Source organism: Narcine bancroftii, chromosome 9 (assembly GCF_036971445.1).
Source record: "Narcine bancroftii isolate sNarBan1 chromosome 9, sNarBan1.hap1, whole genome shotgun sequence".
Taxonomy (NCBI): domain Eukaryota; kingdom Metazoa; phylum Chordata; class Chondrichthyes; order Torpediniformes; family Narcinidae; genus Narcine; species Narcine bancroftii.
In genome coordinates this window covers 46655283-46670687 of record NC_091477.1, presented here as the reverse complement: position 1 = coordinate 46670687, position 15405 = coordinate 46655283, and the positions used below count along the sequence as shown (strand labels likewise).

The following is a 15405-nucleotide window of genomic DNA, read 5'->3' as shown; positions in this document are numbered from 1 at the left end:
CTAGAGTGCAACTCAGAACAGACTCGTGCAATTAAATCTTTAATATGCCACTGAATTATTCGATTATGCAGGCACAGAGACCACACATCTATCTACATTTTTAAATTTTTAAAAATTTTTCACACTATGAACCATATTGACCAAAATACACATAAACCTTTCCCTCTTGAATATACACAGTGTCATTTTCTTCCCTTTTTCCCCCTCCCTTCCCTCCCTCCTTCCCACCCCCCTCCCCACCCACTCAACGTTCAAGATATATGATATATTAAACCCATTAAACAATGTCATCACACAATGAAAATAAACAAGAAAATTGTGTCATCTACTTTTACACACTGGGTCAGTTCATTTCGACTTCTTCTCATTCTGTCATTTTAGGTGGTGGAGGTCCGTGGTAGGATTTCTCTATTGTGTTCCATGTACGGTTCCCTGTTATTTCTTAAATTATATGTCATTTTTTCCAATGGAATACATTTATTCATTTCTATGTATCATTGCTGTATTCTCAAGCCATCTTCTGATTTCCAGGTTGACATAATACATTTTTTTGCTACAGCTAAGGCTATCATAATAAAACTTTTTTGTGCTCCATCCAAATCGAAGAAAGATCTCTGGATTTTTTGGTATGTTGCTTTTTGAGATTTTATTTAATACCTGATTTAGATCTTCCCAAAACTTTTCCACTTTCTCACATGCCCAAATTGCATGTACTGTTGTTCCTGTTTCCTTCTTACAGCGAAAACATCTATCTGATACTGTTGAGTCCCATTTATTTAACTTTTGGGGTGTGGTGTATAGCCTGTGTAACCAATTATATTGTATCATGCGTAACCTCGTGTTTATTGTATTTCTCATAGTTCCGGAGCATAGCTTTTCCCATGTTTCATTCTTTATCTTTATGTTTAGATCTTGTTCCCACTTTTGTTTGAGTTTACAGCTTATTTCATCATTCTCTTTCTCTTGCAGCTTGATGTACATGTTTGTTATAAATCTTTTAATTATCATTGTGTCTGTAATCACATATTCAAAACTGCTTCCTTTTGGTAACCTCAGTCTGCTTCCCAATTTGTCCTTCAAGTAGTTTTTCAGTTGGTGGTATGCAAACATTGTACCATGAGTTATACCATGTTTGCACTTCATTTGTTCAAAAGATAATAATTTATTTCCTGAAAAACAATTTTCTATTCTTTTGATCCCTTTTCTCTCCCATTCTCTAAAGGAAAGGTTATCTATTGTGAAAGGGATTAGTTGATTTTGCATCAATATTAATTTTGGTAGTTGATAATTTGTTTTTTTTCCTTTCTACGTGAATCTTCTTCCAAATGTTGAGCAGATGGTGCAGTACTGGTGAATTCCCCTGTTGCACCAGCTTTTCATCCCATTTATATAGTATATGTTCAGGTACTTTCTCCCCTATTTTATCTAGCTCTAATCTGGTCCAATCTGGTTTTTCCCTTGTTTGATAAAAAAGTTTAAGAAAGAATCATCATTTAAATGGCAAACACAAGCAATCCGATACCTAGGTATTCAACTAGATAATAATCTAGGCCATCTATACAAATTAAACTATCAGTCATTAATGAAGAAATTACAAGATGACTTAGAACATTGGAAGGATTTACCACTAACACTGATAGGAAGGGTAAACTGCATTAAAATGAATATCTTCCCAAGGATACAATACCTATTTCAATCGTTACCGATTCATCTACAGAGAAATTCTTCAAGGAGCTAAAGAAAATAATAAGGAAATTCTTATGGAAAGGGGGGAAACCGAAGATAGCACTAGATAAATTAGCAGAATGGTACAAACAAGGGGGCTTACAGCTACCAAACTTTACGAATTATTATAGAGCAGCACAATTAAGATACACATCTATCTACATTGATGGGACAGTGGTGGGGAGGGTCAAGTTCATGGGAATCCATATTTAGAAGACCTCTCCTGGAGCTAGCACATTGAGGCAACCATAAAGAAGGTACACTGATGCCTCTACTTTCCCTGAAGATTTGGCATGTGGTCAAACTTCTACAGGTGTACTGTAGAAAGTATACTGAATGGTTGCATCAGAGCCTGGATTGGTCATTTGAGTGTCCAGGAATGCAAAAGACTGCAGACTTTACAGGCAAACAAAAGTAAATGCATTTTGTGCACTTTCTGCACACAATGTAATAGAATCTCAACCCTGAATAAGGTATCTTCAAAAGTGGACGTTAAACATCCCACAACAATAACATTATTCCAGTAACCTCACAATTACATTTTCCTGTTGTTGTCCTAAAATGGCTGAATCGAAGCTCTCATAACAAGCTACAGAATTCAGACATTGAATGAAGCATCTCAGATTAGATTTAGGGCAGAGATGAGGAGGAATTGTCACTCCCAGAGAGTTGGGAATCTGCACAATTCTCTGCCCAAGAAAACAGTAGAAAAGCTACAATAAAATTTTTGGATGCTGGGGTCTTGTGGAGTGTACAAAAGTGCTGGAGAAACCCAGCAGGCCACGCAGCATCCATTGGAAATAAAAGGCAGTCGATGCTTCAGGCCTGAGCCCTTCATCGGGAATGTTGAAAATCAGGCAAATACCAAATAAAATGTTAAGGGAAGAAGTTAGGGAATGCACAGGCTAACAGATAAGAGGTAATAGATGTATACAGGTATAGGGCCTGTCTCATTGATTGTATAATTTCAAAGTATATGGGAATTAAGGGTTTAAGAGAAAAGGCAGGTAGGTGGCCTATATATTGAATGGTAGAGCAGGCTCGACAGGTTAGATGGCCAACTTCTGATCCTATTTTTCATGTTCTTATGGTGCACTAAGACATCACATAAATCCCAGTCAGAATAAACCAAAATATAGAAAGTAGTAAACAAGGAAATCTGCAGATGCTGGGGTCTAGGTGTTGGAGAAACTCAGCTGGTAAGACCATAAGATATAGGAGCAGAAATAGGCTCTTCAGCCCATCGAGTCTGCCCTGCTGATCTATTTTCCCACTCAGCCCCAGTGCCCAGCTTTTCTCCTCAGAACTTTTGATGTCCTGACTAATCAAGAATCTATCAATCTCTGCCTTAAATACACCCAATGACCTGGCCTTCACGATTGCTTTTGACAACAAATTCCAGATTTCCACCCTCTGTCTGAAGAAATTCTTAATGATCTCTGTTCTAAGCGAAGTTGCGCCTTCTTGTCCCAGATGCTCCCACCATGGGAAATAAACATTCTACATCTACTCTGTCCATGCCTTTCAACTACCATCAGGCTGATTTTCAACAATCCCAATGAAAGGCCCATGCCTGAAATGGTGACTGCTTTTTATGTTCTCTGGATGCTGCCTGACCTGTTGAGTTTCTCCAGCAACTTTGTACCACAGAAAGGAATCATTTGTGCAATGGCCACAATTATTTAGTCTTTATTCTACATGGAGATTTTATATCATGTTTTCAGTCATATTTCCAATTATTTGATGGGCTCTAGTTTTATCCAGATCAAAAGGTTGTTTCAATCCAAATTCATGGATGCAGCGCAGACGACTGAGGGAAGGAGAAACAAATTATGCCCAGTTTTAAAAACAGCTTGCATCACTTACCTGCACCCTACAGACGCTGTGCTTTTAATATTCAGGCATATCTGTGCTTTGTTTTGAATATTCATAAGATTCCTGCCTCAACAATCTGTCTGAATTTGTGATAACTTCCATGAAGGAAGCGTCTTACTAAAAATACCTCCTGAATACCAGACGGTTTCCCCTCAGACTTTGAAAGACAGAGTGAGATCCATTTTATCCCTCTCCTTCAATGCTTCAGCTTCCAGCAATTTCCATTTTTATGGCAACTTCGCCAGACAGCTTTCTGTGCATGATCCACATGAGGTGAACGGTGGACAGGTGAAAGAGGATGCTCCTGAGAATGTGGAGAGCCTGGCAGAGAACGAGAAAGGGAGGGGTATCAGAGAGAGAGGTGGAGAAAGAGCAATGGCAGAAAGAGGGAGGGAGTGAGCAGAAAGAAAGAGAGCAGAGATATAGAGATAGCGAGAGAGAGAGAGAGTGTGTGTGAGAGAGAAGAGAGGACAAAGAGAATGTGGCAGAGAGGAAGGGGAGTGGGAGAGAGGGGGAGAGAGGAAATTTTGAGAGAAAGAAAGAACACACACTCTCTCTCTTTCTCTCACTCCTTTTTCCCCTCTCCTCCTTTTCTCTTTCCCATTCTCTTTATATCTCTCTTTCCTTCTTTATCTCTCTCTCTCTCCTCCTTTCCCTTCTTTCATTCTCCATTTTTCTCCTTTCCCTCTTTCTCTTTAGTCCTTTTCACTGTCATTTCTTTCCTTCCCTCCCTCTCACCCTTCCTTTCTCTCTCTCTTCCCTGCCTTTCTCTTTCTCATCCTTCCAACCCCATATATATTGTGGGAGAGACTCCAATATGGAGTCTCAGTGTGGGAATGCCGAGGAAATGCAGAACCCCCAAGACCTTGCTGGGTCGGTGGAAATGGTGTTGATCAGCCTTGGAGCCCAGGACTGCTTTTAGCTGGCTCCTTACATTGTTTGGTCTTTCATTTCTCTCTCCCTGTTATTACCTTTCCTCCCCCAAAGGCAGGGGCTCTGGTTAATGTTTCTGCATGGCTGGAGGTTACCTGTGGAGAGATTCTTCACACAGATGACTAGGCAGTGAGGGGCAATAACCAATGCAACCGTGCCTAGATATTCTTGCTTAAAGTGCCGTTTCAAGGGAGCTGGAATTATAAATGGGATGAAATTACATTCATGACGTCACCAGCCATTTGCTTAATGTGCCACCTGTTATATCAGAGTTTTAAAAAAAATCTGTTTAAAGCAGCATGTTAACCCCCACAAGCACATAACAATGTTGTGCTTGGTTATGAGTGTTGTAATTTTAAAGCAACAGATGTTTAATGCCATGTCAGTCAGAAATGCTACCAATACAAAAATTGTTTGCAGCAAGGGAAACTGTTTTCCAAGGTCACTTGGCTGTCACAGTAATTCAAGATTCAAGATCCCTTCATTGTCATGTGCACAATACATAGAACAGCACAGTCCCTTCAGACTATAATGTTGTGCCAACCCACAACAATCTATGGCATAAACAATCTAACCCTTCCTTCCTTCACAGTCCAAAGATTTGTTAACTTTTGCTTATCATAAAGGCACACATAGAGGTTCCAACTGGCTTGGTTCCCCGACTATCAAGAGAGGGATAAAGATTTTGTTGCTGTCTGAGATGTTGAACATGTATATCCTTACTTTAAGATTATTTTAATTTAATAGGGTGGCACGGTTAGTGGCACGGTTAGTGGCACGGTTAGTGGCACGGTTAGTGGCACGGTTAGTGGCACGGTTAGTGGCACGGTTAGTGGCACGGTTAGTGGCACGGTTAGTGCCATGCTATTACAGTGCCAATGATCCAGGTTCGAGTCGCTGCCATCTGTAAGGAATTCATACGTTCTCTCCATGTCCACATGGGTTTCTACTGGGTTCTCCAGTTTCCTCCCATATGCCAAAGACGTGCAGGAGTGGTCATTTAATTGGTCATGTGGGCGCATTTGAGAGGCACAGGCTCAAGGGCTGGAAGGGCTTGTTACTGTGCTGTATGCCTAAGTCAGTGGTTCTCTACAACCTTTTTCTTTTCACTCACATCCCACTTTAAGTAATCCCTGTGCCATCGGTCCCCTGTGATTAGTAAGGGATTGCTTAAGGTGGGATATGAGTGGGAAGGGAAGGTTGAGAATCACTGCTCTAGACCCAATTGTTACTGAAATATTTTGCTTGAGAAAAATTGTCATTGGCCCATTTCCTTTGGAGTTATGAAACTGTGCACATCGCGAGTCAATTAGGGACGATTACAACAGTGGTTTTCAAACATTTTTTTTCTACCCACCTACCACCTTAAGCGATCCTTTGCTAATCACAGAGAACCTATGGCATAGGGAATACTTAAAGTGGTACTTAGAGTGGAAAGAAAAAGGTTGAGAACCACTGCTTTAAATTAAATTTATCCACACACATAACAAACTGCTGGAGGAATAAAGAGTCCCGACCCAAAATGTCGAGTGATTTCTCTCCAAGGATGTTATCCGACCTGTTGAGTTCTCCCTTCTCAATGGCGTAAAAGCAGCAGGAGGCTGTGCAACCAGCATAATGGGTGCCTTCAACGGCATGCAGTGGTATAAACTGTTTGGACCTGATTGTAAGCATTCTGACCACTTGGAATTAAAGACCAGAGTGATGCGAGTTCCTAGCTCAGGATAAGTCAGAGATAAGAAAGAAAGGAAAACTCATCAAGAAGTCATCAGCATCAACCTAGCAGCCTATCGAAGAGATTTATAATGATCCACACCCCAACAGAACAGGAACCGGTACAATAACTGTCTGACAGAAGTCATCACTAATTCCTTTCAAGCTGCTGAAAAAAAATTATTTTCTGGAACTCTTTCTGACACACTCTCATTTGCAAGTTCAAGTTTTCAGAAACTAGAGCTTGTGAATCATAGTCCCCAAGACACCCATTAAATTTTAAAACTTTACATTTAGACATACAGTACAGTAACAGGCCATTTCGGCACCTATGCCACCCAATTAACCTATACTCTCGGTACATTTTGAATGGTGGGAGGAAATTGGAGCCCCTGTTGCAAACCTATGCAGACATGGGGAGAATGTACAAACTTCTCACAGACAGCGTGGGATTTGAACCCTGGTCCCAATACCTGGTGCTGTAAAGGGGTTGCGCTAACTGCTCTGCCAACAGTGCCACCCAAAGGAATTCTTGAAGGAATATCTAGCGACCAATTTTAAAATGGTTACTTAATTTAAATTTAATTATTAATTTAACACTTCAGCTTGGTAGAAGGCCCTTCTGGCCCATGCAGCCTAATTCCTGTACATTTTGGAGGGTGGGAGGAAACTGGAGAACACGAGAAAACCCACACAGGTCACGGGGTGAACGTACAAATTCCTTACAGACAGCGCCATATTCGAACCTGGGTTACTGGCACAGCAATGGTGTTGTGTTAACTGCCCCCCTAACCCTGGTCCTGTCCATTACCATCTGAAGTTTAGACTGTGCACGAATCACCATCATCCAAGCCTTTTGTTGTGGTCTGCCATTCAGATCATGGCTGATCTGCAACTCATAACATCACAAACCATTTTCAGTGAACCTGCAGAGCCACTATGATGTAGTCAAATGAGGTTGTTGAGCAGCGCATAGTATATATGGAGCCACCAGTTCTCTTGGAGGTGTTTGGTTTATGAGATTATGATGGCAGTAAAACCAACAGAAGTTCTTCAAATTATATCAGAGGTTAACAAATGAAAGTGCAAGGAATTACATACGAGTCCACAGCCCCCAGCCCCCAAAATACATCAATTTATCCATGTTTTTGAAGGGTGGGAGGAAACTGGAGCACCTGAAGGAAACCCATGCAGACATGGGGAGAATTCCTTACAAACGGCGGCGGATTCAAACCTTGGTCACCGGAACTAACTGCCACGCTGGAATCGACAGCCTAATAGAAGAGGGAAAAGTATCAAGTGTAAGTGGAAAGGTTTAATTTAACTTTGGCATCATGCTAGGCATAGATGTGTTGGCCTTAGGGTCTGTTCCTGTGCTGCACCCTTCCATATTCCATGTTCTGAATTCAATTTTATGAGGCCATAAGACATAGGAATGGGACGAGCCAATCGGTCTATCGACGGTGTCCCACCATTCCATCATGGCTGATCTAATATCCTTTCTAATCCCATTGTCTTGCCTTCTCACCTTCATTTTAAACAAAATTAATGCAGCGTGTTATGAGCCATCTTTACTATGCAGCTCTTGGTGCAGACGTAGCTCGGTAATAATACTCTTCCTTTGAGTCAGAGCATTAGAATAGATTCATCATTCCAGGAGATTATAGCCTATCTTATCTGTAACCCACCACATTACTTTAGGGTCTGAAAATCCATCAAAAGTAGCCTTGAATGGGCCCAATAAATGATTGGAATTCTCTCCCTCAGAGAGAAGAGGACAAAGATTTAGAACCACCTTGGTGAAGAAATTTCTCCTTATCTCATTTAAAGGCATCTCCTCATCCTGAAGACATGGTTCTCCAAGGTTGTTAGTTCAAGTCCCATACCATGAATGAAACTGTTACCAATGGAGTACTGAGGGAGCATTCTACTCTTGGCTCTTGTAACAAGTGGAAATTAGGTGGATTAAAGATCTTTAGTTTAAAGAGAAGGCAAATCTTCCCTGATCTCCTGGCTAATGCCTATTCTTCAATCAACATTTCATTAAAAATTTGATCAGAGACCGCTATCAGTGGCTGCAAAGTTCTCTTTGATATCCCTGGGGAATGGAAAGACTCAACACCCCTCTCTATAACTGGATCCTGAACTTCCAAACAGACAGACCACAGTCTATCCAGGTTGGTAGCAGAACGTCGAGCACCGTCACGTTGAGCACTGGTGCACCTCAGGGATTTGTGCTCAGCCCACTCCTGTTCAGCTACTTACCCAAAACTGCATCACCAGATCCAGCTCCAATAGGTGTCATCAAATTTGCAGATGTGGAAGGTTAGTTCAGCAGTAGTGTAGCAGATAACACAATGCTGGTACAGCACCAGCAATTGAAACTTGGGTTCAAATCCTGCACTGTCTGTAAAGAGTTTGTTTGCTCTCCCCATGTCTGCATGGGTTTTCCCCAGGGGGTCCAATTTCCTCCCACCCTCCATAATGTATAGGGGTTGTAGGTCAATTGGATGTGTCTGGGCAGCATGGGCTCGAGGGTTGAAAGGGCCTGTTTCTGTGCTGTATATCTAAAAAATAATGTAGTTGACCTCATCAGCAAAAATGATGTTACACTAAAGAGAGGAGGTGGAAAATCTTGTGAAATTGTGCAAGAGAAGCAAACTGAGTCTCAACATGAAGGAGATGATCATGGACTTCAGGTGGACCAGGAACGACCACCCTCTGCTACACATCAACAACGCTGTAGTAGAGAGATTGGAGACCACCAAGTTCCTTGTAATTCTCTTAACTAGTGACCTATCGTGGACACAAGACATCTCCTCACTTATCAGGAAGGTGCAACAGCGACTGCACTTCCTGAGAAGACTGAAGTGGGCAAGGCTACCGGCCATCATTACGCTAACTTTCTGTAGGAGCCTCTCTCAAGCATCCTGGCTGGCTGCATCACAATGTGGTACAGTTGTTGCAGAGAAATGAATTGGAGGTCAACCTACAGGGCCACAAGAGTAGCAGAGGGAATCACTGGAGTCTCCCTACCCCCCATCGACGTGATCATCCGGGATTATTATCTGAAGAGGGCATGCAATATTACTGACCCTTTCATCCTGCACACAGCATCTTTCAGCTGCTCCTGTCAGGGAAGAGATACAGGAGTATCAGAGCCAGTACCACCAGGCTGAGGAACAGATTCATCCCACGGTCAGTGAGAATGCTGAATGACCAAAGGATCTGTTCACACAAACCATCTGAGACTCTCATATGAACTAAACAATATTTATTTATTTATGTGTATAGATGAAATACTGGTCCTTCATTGTTTGTCTGTCTGTGTGTTATGTCTGGTTGTGTGTCTGCATGCTTTTCATTGAGGACCAGAGAATGCTGCTTTGTCGGGTTGTACTTGTGCAATTAGATGACAATAAACTTGAGTTAAGCATCACAATCTTGTTTTATTACAAAAGTGCTCAGATGCAAATTCAAATTCCTTCATGAATAAAGACTTAAAATGCATTCTCTAGAATGATTATCCAACCCATCAGCACAGGAATGGGAAATCCATTCACTTTGTGATAACTGAATGTTTGTTATTACGGATATGCAGGAGATTGGATGCAGGAATCTGAAGCAACAAACATTCATTGGGAATGAACGACATTCACTGGGAGCATTGCTTAAATAGACAGGGCTTAAAGTATTATTGAGGATCTTTTCCAACCATCACACAAGATATTTAACCTACAACCATCAGGAAGGAGGTACAGGAGCATCAAAATTAGGACTGCCAGGCAGCTTCTTCCCACAGGCTGTGAGATTGATGAATGATACTAATGATATCTTTTAACAGAGTAAATCATATACACACACACTCACTCTATAATTTTCAGATACACACACAAATACACAAAAATATATATTCCAATTTATTTATTTAGTTTAAATGAAATTATTATGTATATATGTGATTATTGTGTGCTGCACATTGTGAGTATGTGGCGCACCATGGTCTAGAGAAATGTTTTGTATGGTTGAATACATAGTCAGAATGATAATAAACTAACTTGAAAAGCATCTGCCATAGGAGTTCAGTGGGAGAGAAAGAATGGTTGTTAAGATCCTCCAGCAGATTGTTTGTGGTTCCTCTGTATTGGAAGTTGCTTCATTCTTCTGGTTTTAAACAAGGTGGTTTCATGGAAACAGTAGCAATAAAAATATGGCCAATATAAAGTCATACTGCCAAACAGATCCTTTGGTCTAACTTGCCCATGCCAACCAAAATGTCCAACTCACACTAGTGCCACCTGCCTAATGTTATCCAGAGGATTATCCAATGGTTGGACAGGAAACTGCTCCAAACAAAGGATAATCCATGTGCTTATTCCTGAAGGGTCATCATCTGACCAGGCACATCGGTAGTCAAATCCACCCACAGGTGAGCACACACTTTACAATTGGCTCCTTTGAATGGATGAACACCTCGCCACTGACTCGCTATATCACCTGCTCAATTTTGGGCATATCTGAGCTGGCCCCACCAGCCGGCTGTAATAAAAAGTCCAACACATAGAGCACTGGTTCTTTCTTTCCTTTGGGAATGAACCCAAGCTCCACTCCAGGTTGCAAGCCATGGGCAATGCTGGAGTGTCATTTGCAAGGTGTATGCCAGTAAAGGGTTGAAGGCTTATCAAGGTCCATGCCTAGAATCACTACTGTGTCTGTTTCGCCACAATCACTGTAAATACTTTTCCTAACTAATCGGGGTGCTGTGTCTGCACCAGATCGAGAGGTGTCTGGTGCCATTTATTGTATCTTTTCACTGTATTTAACTGTCCATGATTAGTAGTGAGTGTCGGTTGTTAATCGTCTCTGTGCAGCCGATGCGAGATAATTGTGTGTGTGTGTGTGTGTGTGTGTGTGTGTGTGTGTGTGTGAGTGCATGAATGGGTGAGTGAGTGTGTGTGTCCTCATGGCTAAATAAAGATCTTTGCTGTAATTGAATTATGTTCAGAAGTATTGCTTCTTGGACCCTCTGAACTTGCATCCCTCGTCACACTGGCATTTGGTTTACATCTCCCATCCTATCCATGTAGAAGTCTAATTTTTCTTAAATGTGGTAACAGTACCTGCTCAATCACCTCCTCCAGTCGCCTGTTCCATACACTCACCACCCACTGTGTGAAAAAATTACCTCCCAGTTTCCTGTTAAATCTTTCTCCCACCTCACCAACCAAAGTCATCTGGATAGAGTTCCCCGACTCCAGCAAGATATTCTTTGCATTCACCCGATCTATTCCTCACGTGATTCTTTACACCTTAATGAGATCACCCCTCGTCCTCCTACACTCAAAGGCCTGCTCAGTCTCCCCTTATAGCTCAGAGCCCAAGTCCTGGCAACATCCTTGCAAATCTTCTCTGCACTCTCCAGCTTCACAAAATCTCTCTTTTTGCACAGTGACCAAATCTGAACACAATACATCTGCAACTTCTGTACTCAATATTGAGACTGATGTAGGATAATTTGACTACTCTACCTGTGACACCACTTACAAGGTACTCCTAGATCGCTCAGCTCTGCAACACTCCCCAGATCCCTACCATTTACTGTGTAATCCTACCCACATTAGACCTCCATTCCAAATCTTTTACTTTATTCTGAAGAATTCTAGTCAGGTTGGTAATTTATTCCAGCTTTTGCTTACAGCCACATGAACCTAATCAAATTCTTTTCACTTAACATCCTCTGTGTCAAGTAAACAGTGGTGGGGGGGTGGGGGGGGGGGGGGAGTGGCAGGTGGGTTGATGATGATGTATTTACCAGACTGCTTGTAGGCCAGGTTAATGTCATTTAACTGTTTGGAACTAGATTGTACAAGGACTGAATCCTGTAGATGTAAGTAGTTCAGACAAAGACTTCCCATTACAGTAAAGTGCACAATTATGTGATTGCCTACACATTTCCCATCCTGTCTTCTCTGGCAATCCTTCGGGAGCTTCGTCCAAGTCTGAAGAATAGAAACGAGCATGGTTCCTTCAACTGAAATCTGGCTATTGTATATCAGCTACCACATGGTCTGAGGTACCTTGGTGCAGTGACGGGATATGGAACAGTATCCGAACCAGCTCATTTGTTAGCAAACTCCTTACATACCCATTGACACACTCTCAACATCTTGCTGAGGTTTTGCCCTCACAAACTCCCTCCCTCACACTCCTTATCTCTGCAACACCCACCACCCTCCCCCAGCTCACCACCTTCCCAGTTAACCCTTGTCCCCTCAACATCCCTCATTCTCAGGACACTCATGAGAAGGGGGGCACCAAGAGGGCTGATTGAGGGCAATTAATGCCAGTCCTCCAAAACTGTTACAAGCAGCAGCATCAGGCAAAGCCCAAGGCCCTTCCTTGACCAATCCTTCCTTGCTAGCCTTTTTACACCTGAATGAGGATGTGGTCTCCCTGTCCCCATTGCCTTTGGAAGAGGGTACCCTTCACCTTCTAGGAAGACCTTTCACTTGTAATCTTCTCCTCATCCTTAGCAGTCTCTAACACTGTGCTCCCTTTGACCCAATACCTTTTCTCTCTCTCCACACACCATTCTGGCACCTTCCAACCTCAGCCCTTTTCTCCACCATGGAAGCACCATCCCTTGCTTTCCTTCACCTTGGGAGTTATTGAGGGAGCAGCTCCTGCAGAAAGCAAAGAAAGGAGGGGAGAGTAAGATGTGTCTGGTCCTGGGATCATGTTGTAGGTGGTGGAAATTGGAGACAGAGGCCAGTGGGGTGGTAGGTGAGGATGAGAGGAAACCTATTGTTAATACATCTGTGGAGAGAGAAAGGGCACAGGGAAGATATGCAGGAAATGGAGCAGATATGGGTGAGGGCTGAGTTAATGGCAGGATAGGGAAAGCCAAGTTTTTTGAAGAAGGAGGACATCTCAAATGTCCTGGAATGGAAGGCCTCCTCCTGGTAGCAGATGCAGGAGCAGACAAAGGAATTGAGAGAAAGGAATAGTATGCTTACAGGAGAGAGGGTGGGAAGAAGTTTAGTCAAGGTAATTTGTCTTCCAAATTAGAGACAGAGATCGAGAATGGTGCCAGAGATGGACCAAATGAATTTGAGGTCAGGATGAAAGTTGGCAGAAAGGTTGATAAAGTTGATGAACTCATCATGGATGCAGGAGGCAGCACCAATGAAGTCGTCAATGTAATGGAGGAAGAGTTGGGGAACTTTGCCTGTGTAGACTGCAACATGGATTACTCTACACATCCAATGAAAAGACAGCCATACTTGGGACCCATGACATTACCCATGGCTACAACTTTGATTTGGAGAAAGTGGAATGAGCTGAAGGAAAAGCTATTGAGGGTGAGAAGGGGGAATATTTAGATCTGTTATCCAGAAATCAGCAGAGAGCCTTGAAACATTTGTTATTGGTGAAGGAACTGGCTGTTCATAATAAAAATTAAGTGGTCCAGACAAGGGCACAAAAAGTTGTCAAAGTTAGCCTCGTTCGACAGTTTGCAGATGATGCCAAAATTGGTAGTATAGAGGATGGTGAGAAAGTTTTCTAAGATTACAACAGGGCCTAGCAGAACTGGGAAAATGGTGAAGGACTGGCCGATGGAATTTAATTTGGATATGTGTTAGGAGTTGCATCCTACCTATTAGTAGGTCCACCACCTCTGGAGCTGCAGTAATGGCAGTAACGCCACTGGTACAGACCTGGCAGAGTGGAGAGCGGAGATACAGCATTGATCCGCAGGGTGTTACTGCCAACAGCTCTGTACAAGTTTTAAATGGCCTGATAAATGAGGCTTTGGCATTTTATTTATAAACCTGCCAACGCAGGGCACCAAAAATGGGGAAAGCACCTGAGAAGGAGAAGTAGAAGAGACGACCGTGTAGGAATGTCACCATAGCAGTTGACCAGAGAGGGACTCAGCGGTTGAAGGATCCACACAGGTTGAAGCTTGATGGTGACTTGCAGTCGAAGGACACACTGGCTTCGGGCTGCTGGCCACTGTGGTTATAGGACTCGCAGCAGGCTGTGGGCTTCTGGAAACTGGCTGATGGGAACCAGGTATTGGAATCGGGATTCGAGAGGGCCCTGAGGGCAAGAAGGGCTCCAAAAGGGTATCTAGCACTGAAGACTTCCTGATTGAATTGGAGGTTTGGATCTGGAGCTTGGGTTGCCAATGGTTTGAACTGGAGTCCGTGCAACTGCAGAGTTGCGAGAGTGCTGGAGGGGAATCCATGGACACTCAGTGACTCTGAAGGAACTTTCTTTTAGTTCTTTGTCTCCTATTGCTAGGGGCACCAGGCAATGCTCTTGACAATTCTTTGTTTGCCTTATGACAGACAAAAGTTGAAGGATGTTATGTCATGTTAGGTGACAATGAATAAACCTTTGAACCTTTAAACCAGAGCAGAACTTACACAGTGAATAATAGAATCCTGGGGGATGTTGTATAAGTGAGACTTGGAAGTACTGTACATAATCCCACGAAAGTGGTGATCAAGGCAGCGAGGATGGTGAAGAATGTGCTTGTCTTCATCAGTCAGGGCATTGAGGACAAGAGCAGCGACATCATGTTACAACTGTACAAGGGTCAGACTGCACTTGGAGCATTGAGGAGAGTTCTGGTCACCCAGCTATAGGAGAAGTGTCATTAAGCCAGAAAGGATGCAGAAAAGATAATGAGAATGTTATCAGGATGGATGGGCTTTAATTATAAGGAGATATTGGAAAGGTTGTGAATTTTCTCCATGGAGTCTAGGAGACTGAGGGGAGACCCAATAATTTATAAAATCATAACTGCATGGATAAGGTACATACAGCAATTTTCCCAGGGTAAGGGAGTCTAAATTTGGAGGGCATAGGTTTAAGGTGAGCAGGGAATGATTTAAAAGGAACCTGAGGGGTACCTTCTTCACACTGAGGGTGGTGGGTGTATGGAATGAATTGCCAGTGTGTGAAGTAGGTACAATTGTAATGTTCAAAAGGCTACAGGTACATGGATAAGATAGGTTTAGAGCAGGGGTGGCCAACCTTTTAGATGTACAGCATGGTAACAGGCCATTTTGGCCCATGAGTTGGTGCCACCCAATTAACCTACACCCCCGCTACGTACTCGTTGGCCAAAATGGCCTGTTACCATGCTCC

The 15405-nt window shown here is 42.7% G+C and overlaps 1 protein-coding gene across 6 annotated transcripts in view; it reads right to left on the bottom strand.

The window, feature by feature from the left end:
• LOC138743494 (serine/threonine-protein phosphatase 2A 55 kDa regulatory subunit B beta isoform) overlaps positions 1–15405 on the bottom strand; it is a 220026-nt gene that overhangs the window by 61789 nt on the left and 142832 nt on the right. For 4 of the 6 annotated variants that reach the window (XM_069898969.1, XM_069898973.1, XM_069898968.1 and 1 more), the window contains one exon: positions 7422–7520. The exons of the other annotated variants lie outside the window; for them this stretch is intronic. In XM_069898969.1, the coding sequence (XP_069755070.1) occupies positions 7422–7520 (99 nt within the window). The remainder of the gene's footprint in view (positions 1–7421; positions 7521–15405) is intronic. 6 annotated transcript variants of the gene reach the window in all.